The sequence below is a fragment of the Saccostrea cucullata genome, unplaced genomic scaffold (genome assembly GCF_032062105.1).
Source record: "Saccostrea cucullata isolate Sc308-1 unplaced genomic scaffold, CSIRO_AGI_Scuc_v1 ctg12077, whole genome shotgun sequence".
NCBI classification, from domain to species: Eukaryota; Metazoa; Mollusca; class Bivalvia; order Ostreida; family Ostreidae; genus Saccostrea; species Saccostrea cuccullata.
In genome coordinates, this window is record NW_026921398.1 from 487 (window position 1) to 18,608 (window position 18,122).

Here is an 18,122-nt window from a genome sequence, read left to right on the forward strand (position 1 = left end):
CAAGGGAGAATCTACACAAGGAGTTCCAAGTAGCATGTAAACTGGTTGCCTTTTAGAAGAACTAGCTAAGAAGTGTGTGATCTACTTTCGGTTTTAATAGGCCTATTTGAAGAAAGCCAAGGAAAATTTAGAAAAGAAGTACGATGCTTATGAATATCTATGGTTTTGGTGTGTCGTATCTATATATATTGAATCTCAATACTGAGGCCACCCGAGGATCACCGACTGTCAGTTTGATGAAGATGCGATCTTCTAAATATAAATTGAGATGTAAACAATGAGCGCTCTGCCTTATTATTCAGAAAGAAAACAAGCTGCACAGAAATCATATGAGAGTCCGACACAAATCGCCTGGGTGGTGGGGGCTCATCAAAATATACATGTGCACTGTACATGTATGTTCTCATGCATAGTCTTCTTGGTTATTACGTAAATGATGGTCAAACTTAATAGAATCTCCTAACTAGGTCAGCGCATGTGTAAAGATCCTCTGCGGCTTACGCGTGGTTTAGAATTCACAGATAAACAGCATCAAATTTAAAACATTCATATAAGTAATCGCATTAACTGATATGAACTGATGGTGAAAACTCTAATTTTTTGGTTCATTAGTTTTTATAGAATTGCAGTCATTTTTTAAAATAATACAAGTCTGATTAAGCGATCGAATGTATAAAGAGTAAATTAAGAAACTTCAGAAATTAGAAGCACATATTATAAGCGGATACATTGATGTCAATAAGAAACTACATACATTGGAAGATTAAAGATCACAAAGAATCATTATGAGTATTTCCTTGCATGTCTAATTCTATTCTTTTTTAAGGAGTTTTCATGTTTATAATTAAAGAACTTGCAATGAATCATTTTCTTAATGCAGTTTTAATTGCATTAATGGCAACAAAAACATCAATTCATTTTCTCCCATATTATTGAAATGAGGCCAAAATTATAATTAAACAGAATTGTTTAAGTTTAGTATGCAGAAAAAAAGTTTACTCTCGTAAGTTCGGAATTTCCAAATGAGGTCTTTTTTCCAGATAATTTGAAAATACTTAATTTTGGTAGAGAGCATTTAAATGTTATTACTTGCCTGATTTTAAAAGCACGTATGCGTTATTTCTTTGGATAAGCTAAGTGTGTATTAAACGAAGGTTTATATTTTAAGACTTATGTGCTTTGCAAGATAATGACGTTGATCATGCTGATGGCAGTTTTCACTATCTTGTGCTTTATTTTGACAGTACCGTGTACATGTGCTTATATTTTAGAAAGCGTTTACTAACAGGTGGATCCAGTAGTCTTGAAAAGGGTAGGGTCCCACCGTCACACCAAAAACTGAATTACCGGTATTAAATCTAATGGATATTTTAGACACAAAATTTTACAAGATACAAATGACATTCATAAAGTGACAAATAATTTCCATATGAAAGAGTTTTTTCAAAAACATTATTTTATTATCAATAGTTCAGTGTGAAATGCTTTCGAAACATATGAATCATGATATTATTCAGATACATGTAATTTAGGAAAATCGAATCTACAAAGCTGTGCCCTAGCTCTTTTAACCCTGTATTGTTGTAATTGTTCACTGCAAGCCCCCCCCCCCCCATCCACACTGTTTGTTGAAGTTTAGTCATGTTCTTCCAACCAAAAAGTTAAAATATTTCCTTCCTATCCACAACATAGGATTTTGAAGTTTGATCATGACTCTTTTTTTCCCCAAACTAAAATTGTTCATGTAAACTGCCACTCCCCATCCCTAGAGGAATAGAAAAATCTGTAATAACTGAGAAAAAAAGTTACACTTTACTGTTTATTCTTTGACTGTAATGAAGCCAAAGAGATGACATTTCAGGCTTTCTAGAAAGCCAAACTTGTCTTATTATTATTATTTCACAGGAATAAAAGAGTGGGGCGTTCATATTTAACGTCGGGATCGACATTTTGCATTGTTTACTCAAAGAAAGCCACATTGCTATGTAACGGTTCACACGAATCAAGTACAATTTGCTGATTTACCAGGTAATCTATTTTTACTAGAATGTAACAAAGCATTAAGAAAAACTTTATCTCAATGACGTTCTACGTTTGATACCGGAGATAACCTGAATGTTTTTAAACCCGTATATATTCATATAGCTGCAGATGTAGCTATCCGGAAAAATCGTCCTAAATAAACTGAAACAGAGAACTCTGGAGAACCCTAGAACTTAGAGAACCCAAGGTTTATATCACGAATTTATATATGATTTATGCATAATTGGATAGATTTATACTAAATAAAGGATATTTTATTAAAAATAAAATTTAAAAAAGGGATTTTATGGAAGTTTTCAGCAGATAAAACGTAACAAAATTGAAGGCAAAATATTTTATGACCTCCCGATCCCGATTGAATATTTTCACACAATTTTCAATTATTTTTCACATTATTTAATATTTATTTTAATGAAATGTATAATTCTTAATAATTTACTCTGATATTAAACATATTATTTAATGTCTTACTAGTTTTATTATAAAAGCCATGATGAAGTCTTAGAGATAATAGAGTACTCTGTTTAAATAAGCAAAAAAACTTGTTAAAATATACTATATTCTGATTTAATTTTGTTTTGGCATGATATATTAGTTATCTAGAATATAAATATTTCATTTACAGACAATAAATAATTAAAAATCAATAGGGTTCTCTAAGGTTCTCTAGAGTTCTCTAGGGTTCTCTGTTTAGTAGTACCCGGAAAAATATATATTGATAGACCGGATAGCTACAGTGCCACCCATTTAAAAAACTGTATATTTATTGCGCACCAAAAAGTGCGCTCGGTTTTTATTTATTTCTCCACGTTCCTAAAACTGAAATCTTATAATATTACTAACCATGTGTTCCTAACATATTCTTTCACTCTTTCCACAACAAAACATTCGTCATAATTATTTTTAATAGTCCTCCTGACCCTGATAGTGTAATCATCGAACATTTCGATTAAATATACTGCCATATTGGTTTCAAAGATAATTCGGTCCAATATGCTTCGTTCAGATGTCAACTACGAATGTAATTGATAAAGGAAACAGAAACTTTTTAAAATCTTCCCTCTTTTTCAATTGAGGTAAGAATTAGGAAGAAATAATCAAGAACTGAGCGCACTTTTTTTGTGCGCAATAAATATACAGTTTTTTAAATGGGTGGCACTGTAGCTATCCGGTCTATCAATTTATATTTTTCCGGATAGCTACAGATCTGCAGCTAATATTCATATATATATTTAAGCAAGATTTATATCGAAATGTGTGATTTTTAAAATGATGTTGTTAAACAGGTCCACCACAATGCCTTGATAAAGGTATACAGCTCGATAAAGCTATATAGTTTTATCAAGGTATTACAAATACCTTGATCAAGGTATTTTATGTAATGAAAATACAAAAAAAAATCTAAAAAAAAAATAAATACTGAAAGTCGAGTTCCGAGTTGTTGTCAGTAAATTCACTCATGCATGAAAAGCACTCTGCTATGAAAAAACCCCAGACTTTTATTAATAGTGATTTTTGTGTTTAAGTAATATACATGCATGGGTGAATTTACTGACAACAACTAAACTGAACATTCTGTATTTAATTTTTTAAGAATGTTTCTGAATTTTCATTACAAATACCATGATCAAGGTACATTTTTATTTGTTATGTAATACCTTGATTTAAGAAATAAATGTAATTTTTTTTCCTTTGATCGATCTATCAAAGAAAAATTTGGACGGAAAACTTCATCAATGCGCGTAGCGCATTGATGAAAAAGTTTTCCGTCCAAATTTTTCTTTGATACATCGATCAAAGGAAAAAATATTACATTCATTTCTTATCATTTAATTATGATCTTAAATAAATAAAACGAAACTTTCTTTCACCTTTCTAATTGAATATACGCATCAAAAACAGTGCGCACGAATACATTACAACAACATAAACGTTGCTGAAATTCAAAATGGCTCAAACGAGGAAACGTTCTCAAATATTGTCGTGGCATTACAAAAATTCTCTGAAATAATTTACAGTTCTTTAACACAAAAAACTTACCTGTTGTGTTATCCCAATTGGTATATTTTCCCCGGTAAGTTATCTAAGTTTGTAAATGTAAAGGGAAGCTACTCAAATATCCTAACAGTTCGAACCCCAATTAACGTTAGGTCTTTTTGCACATCTTTTCATCTGAATATATTATACATATCACAACCTGTCAATGCTGTAAAACCTGAAAGAGTCTGCTGTCGACTGTGTAAGATTAAAAGAATATGTCCTCATTCATGCAGTGTCGTTTTTCTCGATCATTCGTTTCCCAAAATTTAACAGATTAACGTTTTTCCTCTCTTTTGTAGCATAAAAAACGTTTCATCAGAATTCTATTGTTCATATCAGACATCTCAAATCCAAACATTTTTCTCCTTCTTTCCCAAAACTGTACTGTTGCTATGCAGACGATTTGATTTGTTTAGCAAAGGGCGATAATTCAACAAGAAACGAAAGTAGAAAATATGTCAGGAACATAACGGTCAGATTTCGAAATTCAGGAAAATATTTATTAAAGTAAAATTATTTAATTATTCCTTCAAAAAGTAAGTAACCTGGAAGCGGGAAATAGACGTGTAGAGACTGCCAAGTACCGGTAGTTCCGGCTGCTTAGTGCAAGCGAACTCTAGATTTTATTGATGCAGGTATCAAAAGAATTTTTCAACCAATCAGAATCAAGTATTTCATGGAAATTAAATGAAAAAGCTATATAGCTTTATCAAGCTATATACTTTTTAATATCAGGGTATTGTGTTGGACCTGCTACATAAAGTAATATATCCCCATTAAACATGTTAAAAAATGAGGTAGTGATGATAACAAATTGTTATAATTTAGATTTAATTTATTTATGGCCAAATTAAAAAGAAATGGGTAGAGCACCTGAGGCCACCCTTAAAAAATGTTTGTTTGGAATTGCCACCAGGAGGGTTTCAGACACAGGATGGAGGATTTTTTTTTTTTTTCAAAATTGCAGATAATTTTTTTATATAAATCTCAGCATGCTCAGTAAACACATTTTCTGACTTAAAAAATCTACCATCAACAAAGAAACTGAATTTTGTAAATTTTGCAAAGATCTGACACTACATTTTAGTGTGTTGTATTGTGTATGTGTTAACGGGCAATAAACAAAAACTTTCCTACTTTTGGACAATAATTTTTTTTTTCAGGAGGGGGCATTTCAATGAGGCGGGAGGCAATATTCCAAACAAACTATAATTAGCTCACCTGAGCCGAAGGCTCAAGTGAGCTTTTCTGATCACATTGTGTCTGTCGTCAGTCTGTCCATCCGTAAACTTTTCATATTTTCAACTTCTTCTCAAGAACCACTGGGTCAATTTTGACCAAACTTGGTACAAAGCATCCTTGGGTGAAGGGGAATTTAAATTGTTGAAATGAAGGACCAAATCCCTTAACAAGGGGAGATAATCAAGAAAAGACAAAAATAGGGTGGGTTTATGAAAAAATCTTCTTCTAAAGAACCACTGAGCCAGAAAAGCTGAAACTTATGTGGAAGCATCCTGGGGTAGTGTAGATTCTAAATTGCCCAAATCATGACCCCAGGGATTGGGCGGGGCCACATTGGTGAATTAAAGTTTTACATAGAAATATATAGGAAAAATCTTTGAAAATCTTCTTTTCAAGAACCACTGAGCCAGAAAAGCTGAAACTTATGTTGAAGCATCCTGGGGTAGTGTAGCTTCTAAATTGTTGAAATTATGACCCCGGGGGTAAGGGCGGGGCCACAATGGCAAATCTAAATTTTACATAGAAGTATATAGAAAAAAATCTTCTTCTTAAGTCACGGGTCTTTCGGATATGACCTTAAAAACATAAGTCCGGTGTCACCGTAGGCGCTGGCACGATAAAGAACCCTCACTGCTCAATGGCCCTGAGTGCCGAGTATAGGTCTAAATTTGAAGCCTTTCACGGTGACATCTCCATATGTCATTGAGTGAAAAATTCTGAAGAGGGAGTTAAACAATGTACAATCAATCAATCTTCTTAATGACCACTGGGCCAGAAAAGCTGAAGCTTATGTGGAAGCATCCTGGGGTAGTGTAGATTCTAAATTGTTCAAATCATGACCCGAGTTGGGGGGGGGTGGGGGTAGGGCGGGGCCACAATAGGAAATCCAAGTTTTACATAGAAATATATAAAACCAATCTTTTAAAATCTTCTCAAGAACTACTGGGCCAGGAAAGCTAAAACTTTTGTGGAAGCATCCTGGGGTAGTGTAGATATTAAATTGTTAAAATCATGACCCCCGGGGTAGGGCGGGGATGCATTATGTATAGCAAGGGGGAAATCTGGTAAAGAACAGAATGGTCAAAGCTTCTCAGGTGAGCGATGTGGCCCATGGGCGTCATGTTTTATTTTGGCCTGACCAGTGACATGGGTGATCTGAGTTTGATTCCGGGTGTAGCCATACATTTTATCCTTTTTTTGTTACCTGGAAAATAATAAAAATTAAAATAATTATTTCTTTTTTTAGGTCACCTGAGTCATTCAGATGTTCTATTGCTATCTGTTTTTTTTTCGTCGTCGTTCGTCGTGCGTTAACATTTAAACATTTTCAGCATCTTCTCTGAAACCACTCAACCCATTTCAACCAATTTTTGAATAAAGCATCTGTGGGTGAAGGGGAACAAAAGTTGTGAATTTCATGGTCCCTGCACCCCCCCCCCTGGGGCCTGAGGGAAGGGGCCAAAACCACTAAAATTGATGCAATCTTTAACAATCTTCTCCTGGACACCAAGCAGTCAAACTGTTTGCATGATTGTAATTAGCATTGTTGATTGATTGATTGTATATTGTTTAACGTCCCTCTCGAGAATTTTTAACTCATATGGAGACGCCACCACTTGCCGGTGGAGGGCTACAAATTTTGTCCTATGCTCGGCACTTAGGGCCTTTGAGCAGTGAGGGATCTTTTTCGTGCCAGCACCTACTGCGACACGGGGCCTCGGTTTATACGGTCTCATCCGAAGGACCGGTCTCCACGTCCCGCAGTGGGATTCGAATCCGCGACGTAAGGATTGACTCCTTACTTCGCGACTCTAGAGCAGACGCTCTAACCACTGCGCCACGCGGGCGATGTAATTAGCATTGAGTCCTCTTCCAAAATTGTGAAATTCATGGCCCCAGGGTCAGGGGTTCTAGTGCTGGGGTGGGGCTATATAGATTATATAGTGAGAATGCATAGTTTCTATGAAAATCTTCTTCTATGCCCCTGGGAATTAAATAAACAAAGTTCATAGTTATGTTGAATAAGGCTGCCTTTTACAAAATTGTGAATTTTATGGCTCTATAGTGAAAATACATTAATTCTTTGAAAGTCTTCTTCTCTTCTCCTAGGTACCGTTCACGGTAGCTCAGTCGGTAGAGCGCTCGCTCCGTGATCGGGAGGTAGTGAGTTCGTATCTCGGCCGCGACTGACCTGGTCGATAAAATGGGTAGCAACTGTTCCTTCGCCATGCGCTCGGCACTTTGAAGTGAAAGTTGCGGGTCCTTCGGAAGAGACCTTAAAGACCGAGGCCCCGTGTCAGCGGCAGGCCTTGGCACGATAAAGATCCCTCACTGCTCAATGGCCCTGAGTGCCGAGTAAAGGTCAAAATTTGCTTCACCGGCATACGGTGACGTCTCCATATGAGTGAAGAATTCTCGAGAGGGACGTTAAACAGTATACAATCAATCAATCAATCTCTTTTCCTAGGTACTAAATAAATTAAGTACAAAGTTTTGATGCGCAAGAGTGCCTCTTCCAAAATTGTGAAATTTATGGCCCCAGGGTCAGGGTCAGGGGTTGCTCCCAGGTTTTAAATAAACTAAGTTAGTACATAGTTATGATGGACAATAGTGCCTCTTCCAAAATTGTGAAATTTATGACCCCATGATCTGGGGTTCTAGTGTTGGGGGGAGGGGGGCTCCATTAATAATATAGTGAAAATGAATTAATTCTTTGAAAATCTTCTTCTCTGCTGCTAGGTATTTTAAAAATAAAGTAACTAAGTACATATTTATGATGAGCAAGAATGCTTCTACTAAAATGGTGAATTTCATGGTTCCAGGGTCAGGGGGTTCTGGTGGTAGGGCAGGGCTCTGTAATGATTAATATGAAAATAGATTAAATCTTTGAAAATTTTATTCTCTGCTCCCCCTGGGTATTAAGCAGATGAACTACCTATATAGTTATGAAGTGCAAGGACCCTTTCTCCAGAATTGTGAATTTCAAGCTTAAGGCCCCAGGGTCAGGGGTACCATGGGGGTTTACTTATATAATGAAAATGAATTGTTTTAAATCTGCTCCTTTGTATTAATCAAACATTTTTGATAAGCAAGGATGCCTTTTTCAAAATTGTGCAATGTGTGGACCAAGGGTCAGGGGTTTATGTGTGTTAGGGGCACTACTAATTATTGCTGAATATTACTGATTAGTTGAATTGCATTTTTGTTCCCCTACCCTGCCTATGGATATTAAGTAACCAAACTAAGCAATTGTTAAGTGTATAAGTCTGGGAAATAAATGTTGATTAAGTGATAATTATGATGAGCAATGGTGCCTCTTTCAAAATTGTGAACGCCATAGCATCTAGCTTAAAACATGAACCAAAGTCAACACTTGAAAGTTGTTGCATGATGCTCAGATGACCTATAAGGCCCTGGGCATCTTGTTTAAAAAAAAAATATTCTTTTACAGGCGTTAGCAATAATTTAATAAACAGACCATGTCAGAGTTTGAGGTGAAGACAGTACTACCCAGCACCAGAGATCCAGGATCCGATCAGAGAGAAGAATCTACTGGTATGTATACATGTACTGTTTAATTAAGGAATAACTTGTCTTATTTTTCGAATTCATGAAGTGATCAATGGATTGGCTTGTGTGATAATTTGCATAAAAGCCGAAGGCGGGTATGCATAAAAATATCACACAAGCCAATCCAATGATCATCTTCATGAATTTGAAAAAATTGTATCAAAAATTGAAGATTGTGAAACTAAACTTTTTTTTCTAATTTCTCGATGGAAAATGAGTAATCCATGTATTGCATAATTTGGGTGGATTTTTTTCACTTTAAGTAAAGTTAGACATTATCCTATTTGTTTCTTTTATTTCTTTTTTTTTCAAAAAATTTTTGAAGGTAAAATATGACATAAAATATTATAAAGAGTACACCAAAATAATCGCCCCCTCTTTTGCCATTTTTTAAGCCCCCGGGGCAGTTAATAGGGATTATACAGTAACAGCAAAAGTTCATTGTAAATAATACATAAATATTTCATTTACTTTAGTTGAGTGTAACATTAAACATTTTCATCCCAAGAAAACACCTTGGTTGACAATGGGTCTTCATGGGGTGTCAATTTTCAATGTTACACTCAACAATATGCAATATTTATTATATTGTTTTGAATGCTTTAAACAAATACATACTACAGTGAACCTTGCACAAATTAATTCTGTACAGTCAACATTTTTTGGAATATCACCCGTCGTCAAGCAATGTTGACTGTTGCTACGCTGGAGGCCTTATTCTGCAGAGGAAGGCTCAAGTGAGTTTTTCCGATCAAAATTTGTCAGTTGTCTGTCATGGTTGGTTGTTGTCATATACTTTTTACACTTTCATCTTCTTCTGAAGAACCAAACTTGCTATAAAGTCTCCTTGGGAGAAGGGGATTCAAGTTCAAATGTAAGGCCACCATGTCTTATGAGGGGAGATAATTATGAATTAGTGAAAAAATTAATGGCTTCTTTTAAAAATCTTGTTCTCAAGAATCACTGGGCCAGGAAAGATGAAACTTAGATGGAAGCATCCTCAGGTAGTGCAGATTAAAGTTTGTTCAAATCATAAAGGTGGGACTATGATGGAGGTCAAAGTCAAACCTAGGAATATGTAGGGAAAATCTTTAAAAACCTTGTTCATAAGAACCACTGGGCCAGGAAAGATAAATCTCATTTGGAAGCATCCTTACGTAGTGCATATTCAAGTTTGTTCTTATCATGACCCCGGGGGTTAGGTTGGGGCCATGATGGGGGATAAAGTTTAGCATAGGAATACATAAACAGCAAAGCAATAATTGGTCATTATTGTTATATGCAGCATCCTTGTGTAGTGTGGATTCAAGTTTGTTCAAATCATGCCCCTTGGGGGTAGGGCGGCGCCAGAATCAGGTATCAAAGTTTAACATAGGAATTCATAGGAAAAAACGTTTTAAAATATTGTTCTCAAGAACACAAAGCAGTCTTTGTTCAAATTTATATGGAAGCATCCTCAGGGAAGTGTAGATTCCAACTCTATTCAAATCATAAACTAGGAAAATAGAGGAGCCAAAAATTAAGTAGATCTATCATCATAGTTATAGTTAGGGAAATTTTAATATCTTTTATATGAAATAAGATTTTTAATTTTTGTGTGAAATGCTATTAAAATAAATGAGTGGAAATAGCGAGCGCAGCAAGCGTCGCAAAGCGACGCTTGCAAAGCAACGCTTGCAAAGCGAGCTCAATAGACTTACATTTAAGAACAGAGGAAATTCGGATTGAAACCTGTACATACGTCAGCCAAATTTCTCTGTGCAACATTCCCAGAATTCCTGCACTACCCAATGTCCTTTGCGCGAATATTGCCAAATAAATAAATAAATAATAATGTAAAGCATATAGCAGACTTTCAGTTTGTAGAAATCTTTCAAAGAAACAAGAATTAAATCTGTTTTTCAATAAAATTGCACTAGTTCTTTAGTTTCAAACAGATGCTCGGCTGTCTCCGTAAGCTCCGAAGAGCTTTGCGACGTTGTATGACGTCACAGCTAGTCGAGATATCTCGTGCGGCTTGAAATTTGAATTGGCTGATCTCAAGTGTTTTTGATGGTACAACTGGGCTCGCCCCAACGGTCACACCGTAAAACATATTATTAAAGAGAAAATAATAACTTCAAATCTGTGTCCAAGTACCTGTAAATAATGTTTTTATCAACCGCAACTCTAGTGGTATCAAAAGAAAAAAAGATCTTCTCCGGGGTTCTTAGGGGTCAAAAGGTGGGGGGGGGGGGCTGTAAAAGGCTCCATTCCCGATGGTAAAACATAGGTGTTTTTACCAATTTTATAAAAGAAAATTCCCCAAAGAGAATGTTCATGTTTTTTTTCTGCGTAAATATATATTAAATATTTATCAAAGTAGCCTAAATGTATTACTCAATACATATATATACATCTTCTGTACTTTATCTGTCATTACAACATTCATGTAATATAATAAGAAATTGTAGATTTCTTCACCTTGTATGTTTTGATTGTAGAAGAAAAGTTGACCTTTGACATTTCTGCCCTTGAGGGAGAAGGTCATCAACACAAAGAAACAGTAAAGGTAAGTCAAGATTTTGGTGACAATGTCATGTAGTAATAACAGGAAAAATAAGTCAAGATTTTCGTGACAATATCCTGTAGTAATAACAGTAAAGTTAAGTCAAGATTTTGGTGACAAAGTCCTGTAGTAATAACAGTAAAGGTAAGTCAAAATTTTGTTGACAATGTCCTGTAGTAATAACAGTAAAGCTAAGTCATGATTTTGGTGCCTGTAATAATAACAGTGAAAGTAAGTCAAGATTTTGGTGACAGTATCCTTTAGTAATAAAAGTGAAGGTAAGTCAAGATTTTGGTGACAATGTCCTGTAGTAATAAGAGTGAAGGTTAGTCAAGATTTTGGTGACAATGTCCTGTAGTAATAAAATTAATATATCCTACGTCAAGATTTTGGTGACAATGTCCTGTTGTAATAACAGTTAAGGTAAGTCAAGATTTTTAGTAATAACAGTTAAGGTTAGTCAAAATTTTGGTGACAATGTCCTGTAGTAATAACAGTACAGGTAAGTTAAGGCTTTGTTGACAATGTCCTGTAGTTATACATGTAACAGTAAAGGTAAGTCAAGATTTTGGTGACAATGTCCTGTAGTAATAACAGTAAAGGTAAGTCAAGATTTTGGTGACAATGTCCTGTAGTAATAATAGTGAAGGTAAGTCAAGAATTTGGTGACAATGTCTTGTAGTAATAACTTTAAAAGCAAGTCAGGATTTTGATGACAATGCACTGTAGTAATAACAGTGCTCAGGCCACCTTTAAAGATTGTTTGGCTTATCTTTTCTGACCAGCTTGCTCAAAATGATTAATTTGATTAAATTAGTCCGCTTATAAGTCGGTTGTATTTATATATCAGATGGACTGACCTCATGTAATACCCTTCATTTTATAGCTCGCCTATAAGTAGGACATACAGATTTGGACATGAGATTAACTTCCAAAAAATCCATTTTATAGGCGAGTTTATATGGTAAAAAAAAATCACATGAAAATCTCTTCATCAGAGCATCCCGTGAAACTTAAGATTACATTTGCAAACCTGACATTCAATGGAAGATGCATATTTATCAATTGAAAGCTTCCTGAATGTTCACCGTTTCCCATTCAAATGAAGTGATATGTTAAATGACAAAACAATGGAAAATCAGACTTCATTTTAAGCAGGGTTTTTTGATCAAAGAGCAATTCTTAGCTCATGTCAGTCTTCCACATACTTGCCGAATTAAAGTTGCGTGTAAAAATATAGTCCTTACTCTAAGCCACTGTTGAGCTAATACTAACGAAAAATAAAGGAAAAAATATAAAACAAAGTTTTATCTATGCAAATAAACATCAGTAGTAATGACTTTGAAAACTTCAGTCCTAAGTCAAACTACGTAGTTCATTGGAATAAGGTTTTGTGATAGTCAGTGTTTTTCGTGTCATCGTATTGAAGCCAGACTGGCCTGTTTGTTTAAATACTGAGGTGCCAGATAAACTCTGATCCTAATAAATTAGGACCCATATACTAATTGCCTTAACATTTATATTGATATTTATGCCCCCTTCAAAGAAGTGAGGGCATATTGCTTTGCTGCTGTCTGTCGGTCAGTATGTTGGTTTGTCGATCCATTTAGTTTTTCGTTCATTTTCTTCACAACCGTTGCACATACTGAAATGAAATTTAGTATACAGGTTTATCAGGCGAATATCTAGGTCAAGTTCTGTTTTGGGTATGATTGCACCATCTTTTTAGAGTTATGTATATAAAAAAATATTACATTTTGGTTTTATGTTCTATTGTTCTACATGCCAACTATTTCTACAACGCTCAAGGCATTATATATCTTAGTGATCATAGGTTGAACTAATTCCTTCACTGTGCATTCGATCAGCACTCTGTGATGACGAAATGTCAAATTTGATTTACGAGAGGTCAAATTAGATTAACGAGAGGTCAAAATCGATTCACGAGAGGTCAAATGCGATTGAAGAGATGTTAAATGCGATTCACAAGTGATCAAATGAGATTTACGGCCTTGTAGGCATTGGCACACCGAATAAACATTCACTGCTCCATGACCCCGAGTGTTGGGTAATGGTGCAGATTTCAACAACCCATTATATGATCACACTTGAATCTACACTATCTGAATATCCTTTCATTTAATTTTTCAGTCGTATAAATATCTAAATAGTTGATACTGCTTTGTTTTATCTCACAATGCATTACTAGTAAATATGATGAAGGCACTTGATGACTGTCAGATACCACGTGATTTTATGGCTATTTAATGCAATATGACCTCATGAATTGGGTCATTTTATCCTGCACATTTCTTAAAAAAATAAAATCTTTTTGAGTTGCATTGTAATTTTCATGTTTCTCTGTCTTTACCAGGATCATATTTTTTAATGATTTTACAAAACTTGTTTCAAATAAAAGTTCATAAAAATTATTTGTCAATTTCAGGGGGAAAGGAAAGCTTTTTCATTCCATTCACATATTCAATGCGATGGTCAAAACAGTAATAGTGCTAAAGACATTCAAACGGAGAAATTAATAAAGCACAACAATAATCAAGAAAGTAAAAAGGTTCATGAATGTAACTTCTGTAAAAAAACTTTCAGCTCAAGTAACCTACGTAGACACATGAGGACACATACAGGTGATAAACCTAATAAATGCAGTGTGTGTGGGAAAGCATTCACCGATTCATGCTCCTTAAAGATACACATGAGGATACATACAGGTGATAAACCTTATAATTGTGAAGTGTGTGGAAAGACCTTTGGCCATTCACAAAACTTCAAGAAACACATGACGACACATACAGGTTTAAAGCCCTATAAGTGCGATGTATGTGGGAAAGCATTCAACGACTCACATCACTTACAGAGACACATGCGGACACATACAGGTGAAACACCATATAAATGTGATGTATGTGGGAAGGAATTCAACCAGTCACAGCTGATAAAAAGTCACATGAGGACGCATACAGGTGATAAACCTTACACATGTAATGTGTGTGGGAAGGCATTCAGCCATTCACAAAACTTACAGAGACACATGAGGACACATACAGGTGATAAACCTTTTAAATGTGATGTATGTGGAAAGACCTTTGGCCAGTCGCAAACCTTAAAGACCCACATGAGGACACATACAGGTGAAACACCATATAAATGTGATGTGTGTGGAAAAGAATTCAAGGAATCACAAAACATAAAGAGTCACATGAGGACGCATACAGGTGATAAATCTTACAAATGTAATTTGTGTGAGAAGGCATTCAATTGGTTACCGAACTTAAAGAGCCACATGAGGACACATACAGGTGATAAACCTTACAAATGTGATGTGTGTGGGAAGGAATTCAACGACTTACAAAACATAAAGAAACACATGAGGACTCATACGGGTGATAAACCTTACAAATGTAATGTGTGTGGGAAGGCATTCAATCGGTTACAGAACTTACAGAGTCACATGAGGACACATACAGGTGATAAACCTTACAAATGTGATGTGTGTGGGAAGGCAGTTAGTCAGTTACATAGCCTAAAGAGTCACATGAGGATACATACAGGTGAAACACCATATAAATGTGATGTATGTGGGAAGGAATTCAAGCAGTCACAACACAAAAAAAGACATATGAGGACGCATACATGTGATCAGCCTACAAATGTATTGTGTGTGGGAAGCAGTCAGCCATTCAAATAGTTTAAAGAAACACATGAGGACACATGCAGATGAAAAGCCTTAAAAGTGTAAAGTTTGTGGAAAGGCTGTCTCTTTTCAGGAAGCTTACATGGTCGTATGAGGATATATACAGGTGATAAACCTTTTGAATGTGATATGTGAGAGAAGGCATTCTGAGGATTACAGACATTGGGGAGGCACATAAATATACAGACTGTTAAAAAACCTGATGTGTGATGCGTTTTTGAAGGAATTCTACAGATTAGGAAACTTATAAAGATAAAGGAGGAAACATGTCGTAATATTTGAGAAAGAGCATTCCATCGCTTTGAAAGCTACCAGAGTTATATGGTTACCCATTCATGTAACAAACCTCGTGAGTGGGATGGGTGTCGGAAATTCTTCTCCCTATTAAATAATCTCAGGAAAATAATACGTACACATGTCAGAGAAACCTTACAAAGGCGATGTTTGTGGAAACGCGTTTCAATTGAAAGGATACCCAAAAAATCATATGAGGATAGATCAAGTTCATAACCTTCATTAATGTAATGTATATGGAGCTCAGAAAGGATCATAATTGTAATTTAAAATGTATTTGAGTTTGGTTTCAGCTCAATATCTACTGCGCTACCATTGGACTTTGGCAAGGAGCGCCGACTTTTAAACTTTATGGCTTAAATTAACAATAGGATATGTACGGGAACTCTTCCACAAAAAATATTAAATTTACCATTAAATTAAACAAAATAAATGTTTTTTTCAAAGCACAGATAGGTTGTCTTTGAAGAGAATGACATTCTCCCTACCATGGACATCGATCAGGTCTTCACATGTTAATGCCCTTTACACCATACACCTTAAACACCTTAAAACAAAAGACCAATAAACCGACTTCTTCTATAATAAATTTTGTACCTCCATATATGTTTTTTTAAATTTCACCTATTCTTATATTTGAGTATTATATATATCACATTTATTTTTATTTTGTCTATTGTAGCCTTTCACCATACGCATTATCGCCTTATCAACTCTCAAGTTTTTCAATAAAAGATAAAACGGGTTAACTGGCTGTGTATTTTATTGAGGTAATATAGTCATTAACATTGGCTTCTTCTGTATGTCATAGTAGCTCAATTTTGACAGCACTTGCTCTTGATCGGAAAGTTAAAAGAATTGCCAGCTGTGACTGACCTAAGTCAATCAAAGTACTGAAAGCACTCATGGGAGTTAAACGTGGTGTGAAATAAAATCTTTGATCGGGAGGTTAAGTGAGTGAACAATATTATTATTTCAAATACATGTACAGAAAGCTGTTTCAGATTTTTTTAGTTGCAAAAATCTTGAGAAAGACATTCAGAGATATTAAAAATCAAAGAAATGCAGGGGCCATATTGTTGCCTGCCTACATTAGTCCTTTTTATACCCCCTGCTTGAAAAGCGGGAGAGTATTTATTAATCTGGATTTCCGTCTATCTTGTAACGCCTTAGGTATACCCATTTCTTATCCGCAACTCCTCTTATACCACTGAACATAGAATCTTTATTACATATTGCTGTTATGCACCTTCTATTACGTTTGAATCGTACACATATTTTGCGTTTACCATTGCAAAACATTAACACTGCCATTACATTCATATTAGAGGCGGTTGATCATTTATATAATTCACTGCTTACAGTCTTCAAATGTAAGATGTTTTTTCCTTGGCACCTTTACCCATGTATTATTAAAATTTCAGTTTCGCAGGAATAAAATCAATGTTGATAAAATGTGGATTTTAACACAGCATTTTTAAGAGCTAACAGGTTTGTATATAAAACTTCTCTGTGAATATAAATGTACATGTATTTCAATTACACGAACATTCTACATGGAGTACGTCAGAACTTAATCTTTTTTAATATTGTGAAGAAAAAAGCAATACCAAGTTTAAAACAAATATTTAATGACTAAACATAAAACCAGTGGTATATGTGAGAGTTTGTGTGCGTATGAGTTATCTGGTATGTAAATGAGGTTTTCCTTTTATTTAAAAAAAACTTCATTTTGTTGTTTTTACTATTTGATTTTACGAAAACACCAGTGTCCGTTTTTTGGTTTTAACATTAAATCAGAGTACTAAATTTACCGCTTTTGACAGGTGATACTGCTGATTTAGTAATAAATACGCATGTTTCCTAAAGTTTTGATGCATTAATGAATTTATTTAAACCAAGAAAATGTTCATGAAAAATTGAATAAATTCTGTGCACCGGTAAAAAAGACATTGCAAAAAATCTGGGACGGTCGGGCGTCGGGACAACTAGATTTACCGCTTGGCGTTAGTAATGTAGAGTTGTCGTTCGTATCTTCTCAGTGTATGACGCCACACAAAAAATGAGTTCCATTACGAAAAAACTTTTGAGTTTCTTTATCATTTAGTTTTACTTTGAACGAAATCTAATATTCAAAATAAGATTACTCTATCATTATTACATTTATTAACATTTCAAATTATGAAAATAAGATCAATCCAGGAGAAAATGACATGAACTATTTGTGGCGGATGTATATGCATGTTTTCTGTTGAATATCATCGGAGTAAATCAGCTGACACAGTAGCCTCGCTTTCGGCTCTATATAATCAACACAAATTACTGCGCATGTTAAATACGTGATGACCATGGGAGATTGAACATAGTTCAACTCCCAATAAAAGGTAAATTTGTGCTTTAGCCAAGCATATATATTTCGGTATCATGTCATATTCATTGCGAATAAAGTAATTTTTCAGATTTTTCATCAATGTTTTTTTTATTCACCTATTTTCTTTTATTTGAGTATGAAATATCACACTTTTTATTTTGTCTATTGAGCTTTTCACCATCCTCATTTTCGCATTATTGATTATCGAGTGTTTCAATAAAAGATAAAACAATTTGACTTTCTGTGTATTTTAAGGAGGTATCACTGGCTATTACTGTCACAGTAGCTTTATCCAGTACAGTGCT

General features: G+C 34.9%; 1 protein-coding gene across 1 annotated transcript; it reads left to right on the forward strand.

Moving 5' to 3' along the window:
- Positions 1 to 1,910: 1,910 nt before the first annotated feature.
- LOC134259871 (zinc finger protein OZF-like) lies at positions 1,911 to 15,187 on the forward strand. Its single transcript, XM_062742471.1, has 4 exons — positions 1,911 to 2,028; positions 8,777 to 8,880; positions 11,379 to 11,446; positions 13,890 to 15,187. The coding sequence occupies exons 2-4, from the start codon at positions 8,805 to 8,807 to the stop codon at positions 15,144 to 15,146; spliced, it is 1,401 nt and encodes a 466-aa protein (XP_062598455.1). The 5' UTR covers positions 1,911 to 2,028; positions 8,777 to 8,804; the 3' UTR covers positions 15,147 to 15,187.
- The last annotated feature ends 2,935 nt before the right edge of the window (positions 15,188 to 18,122 follow it).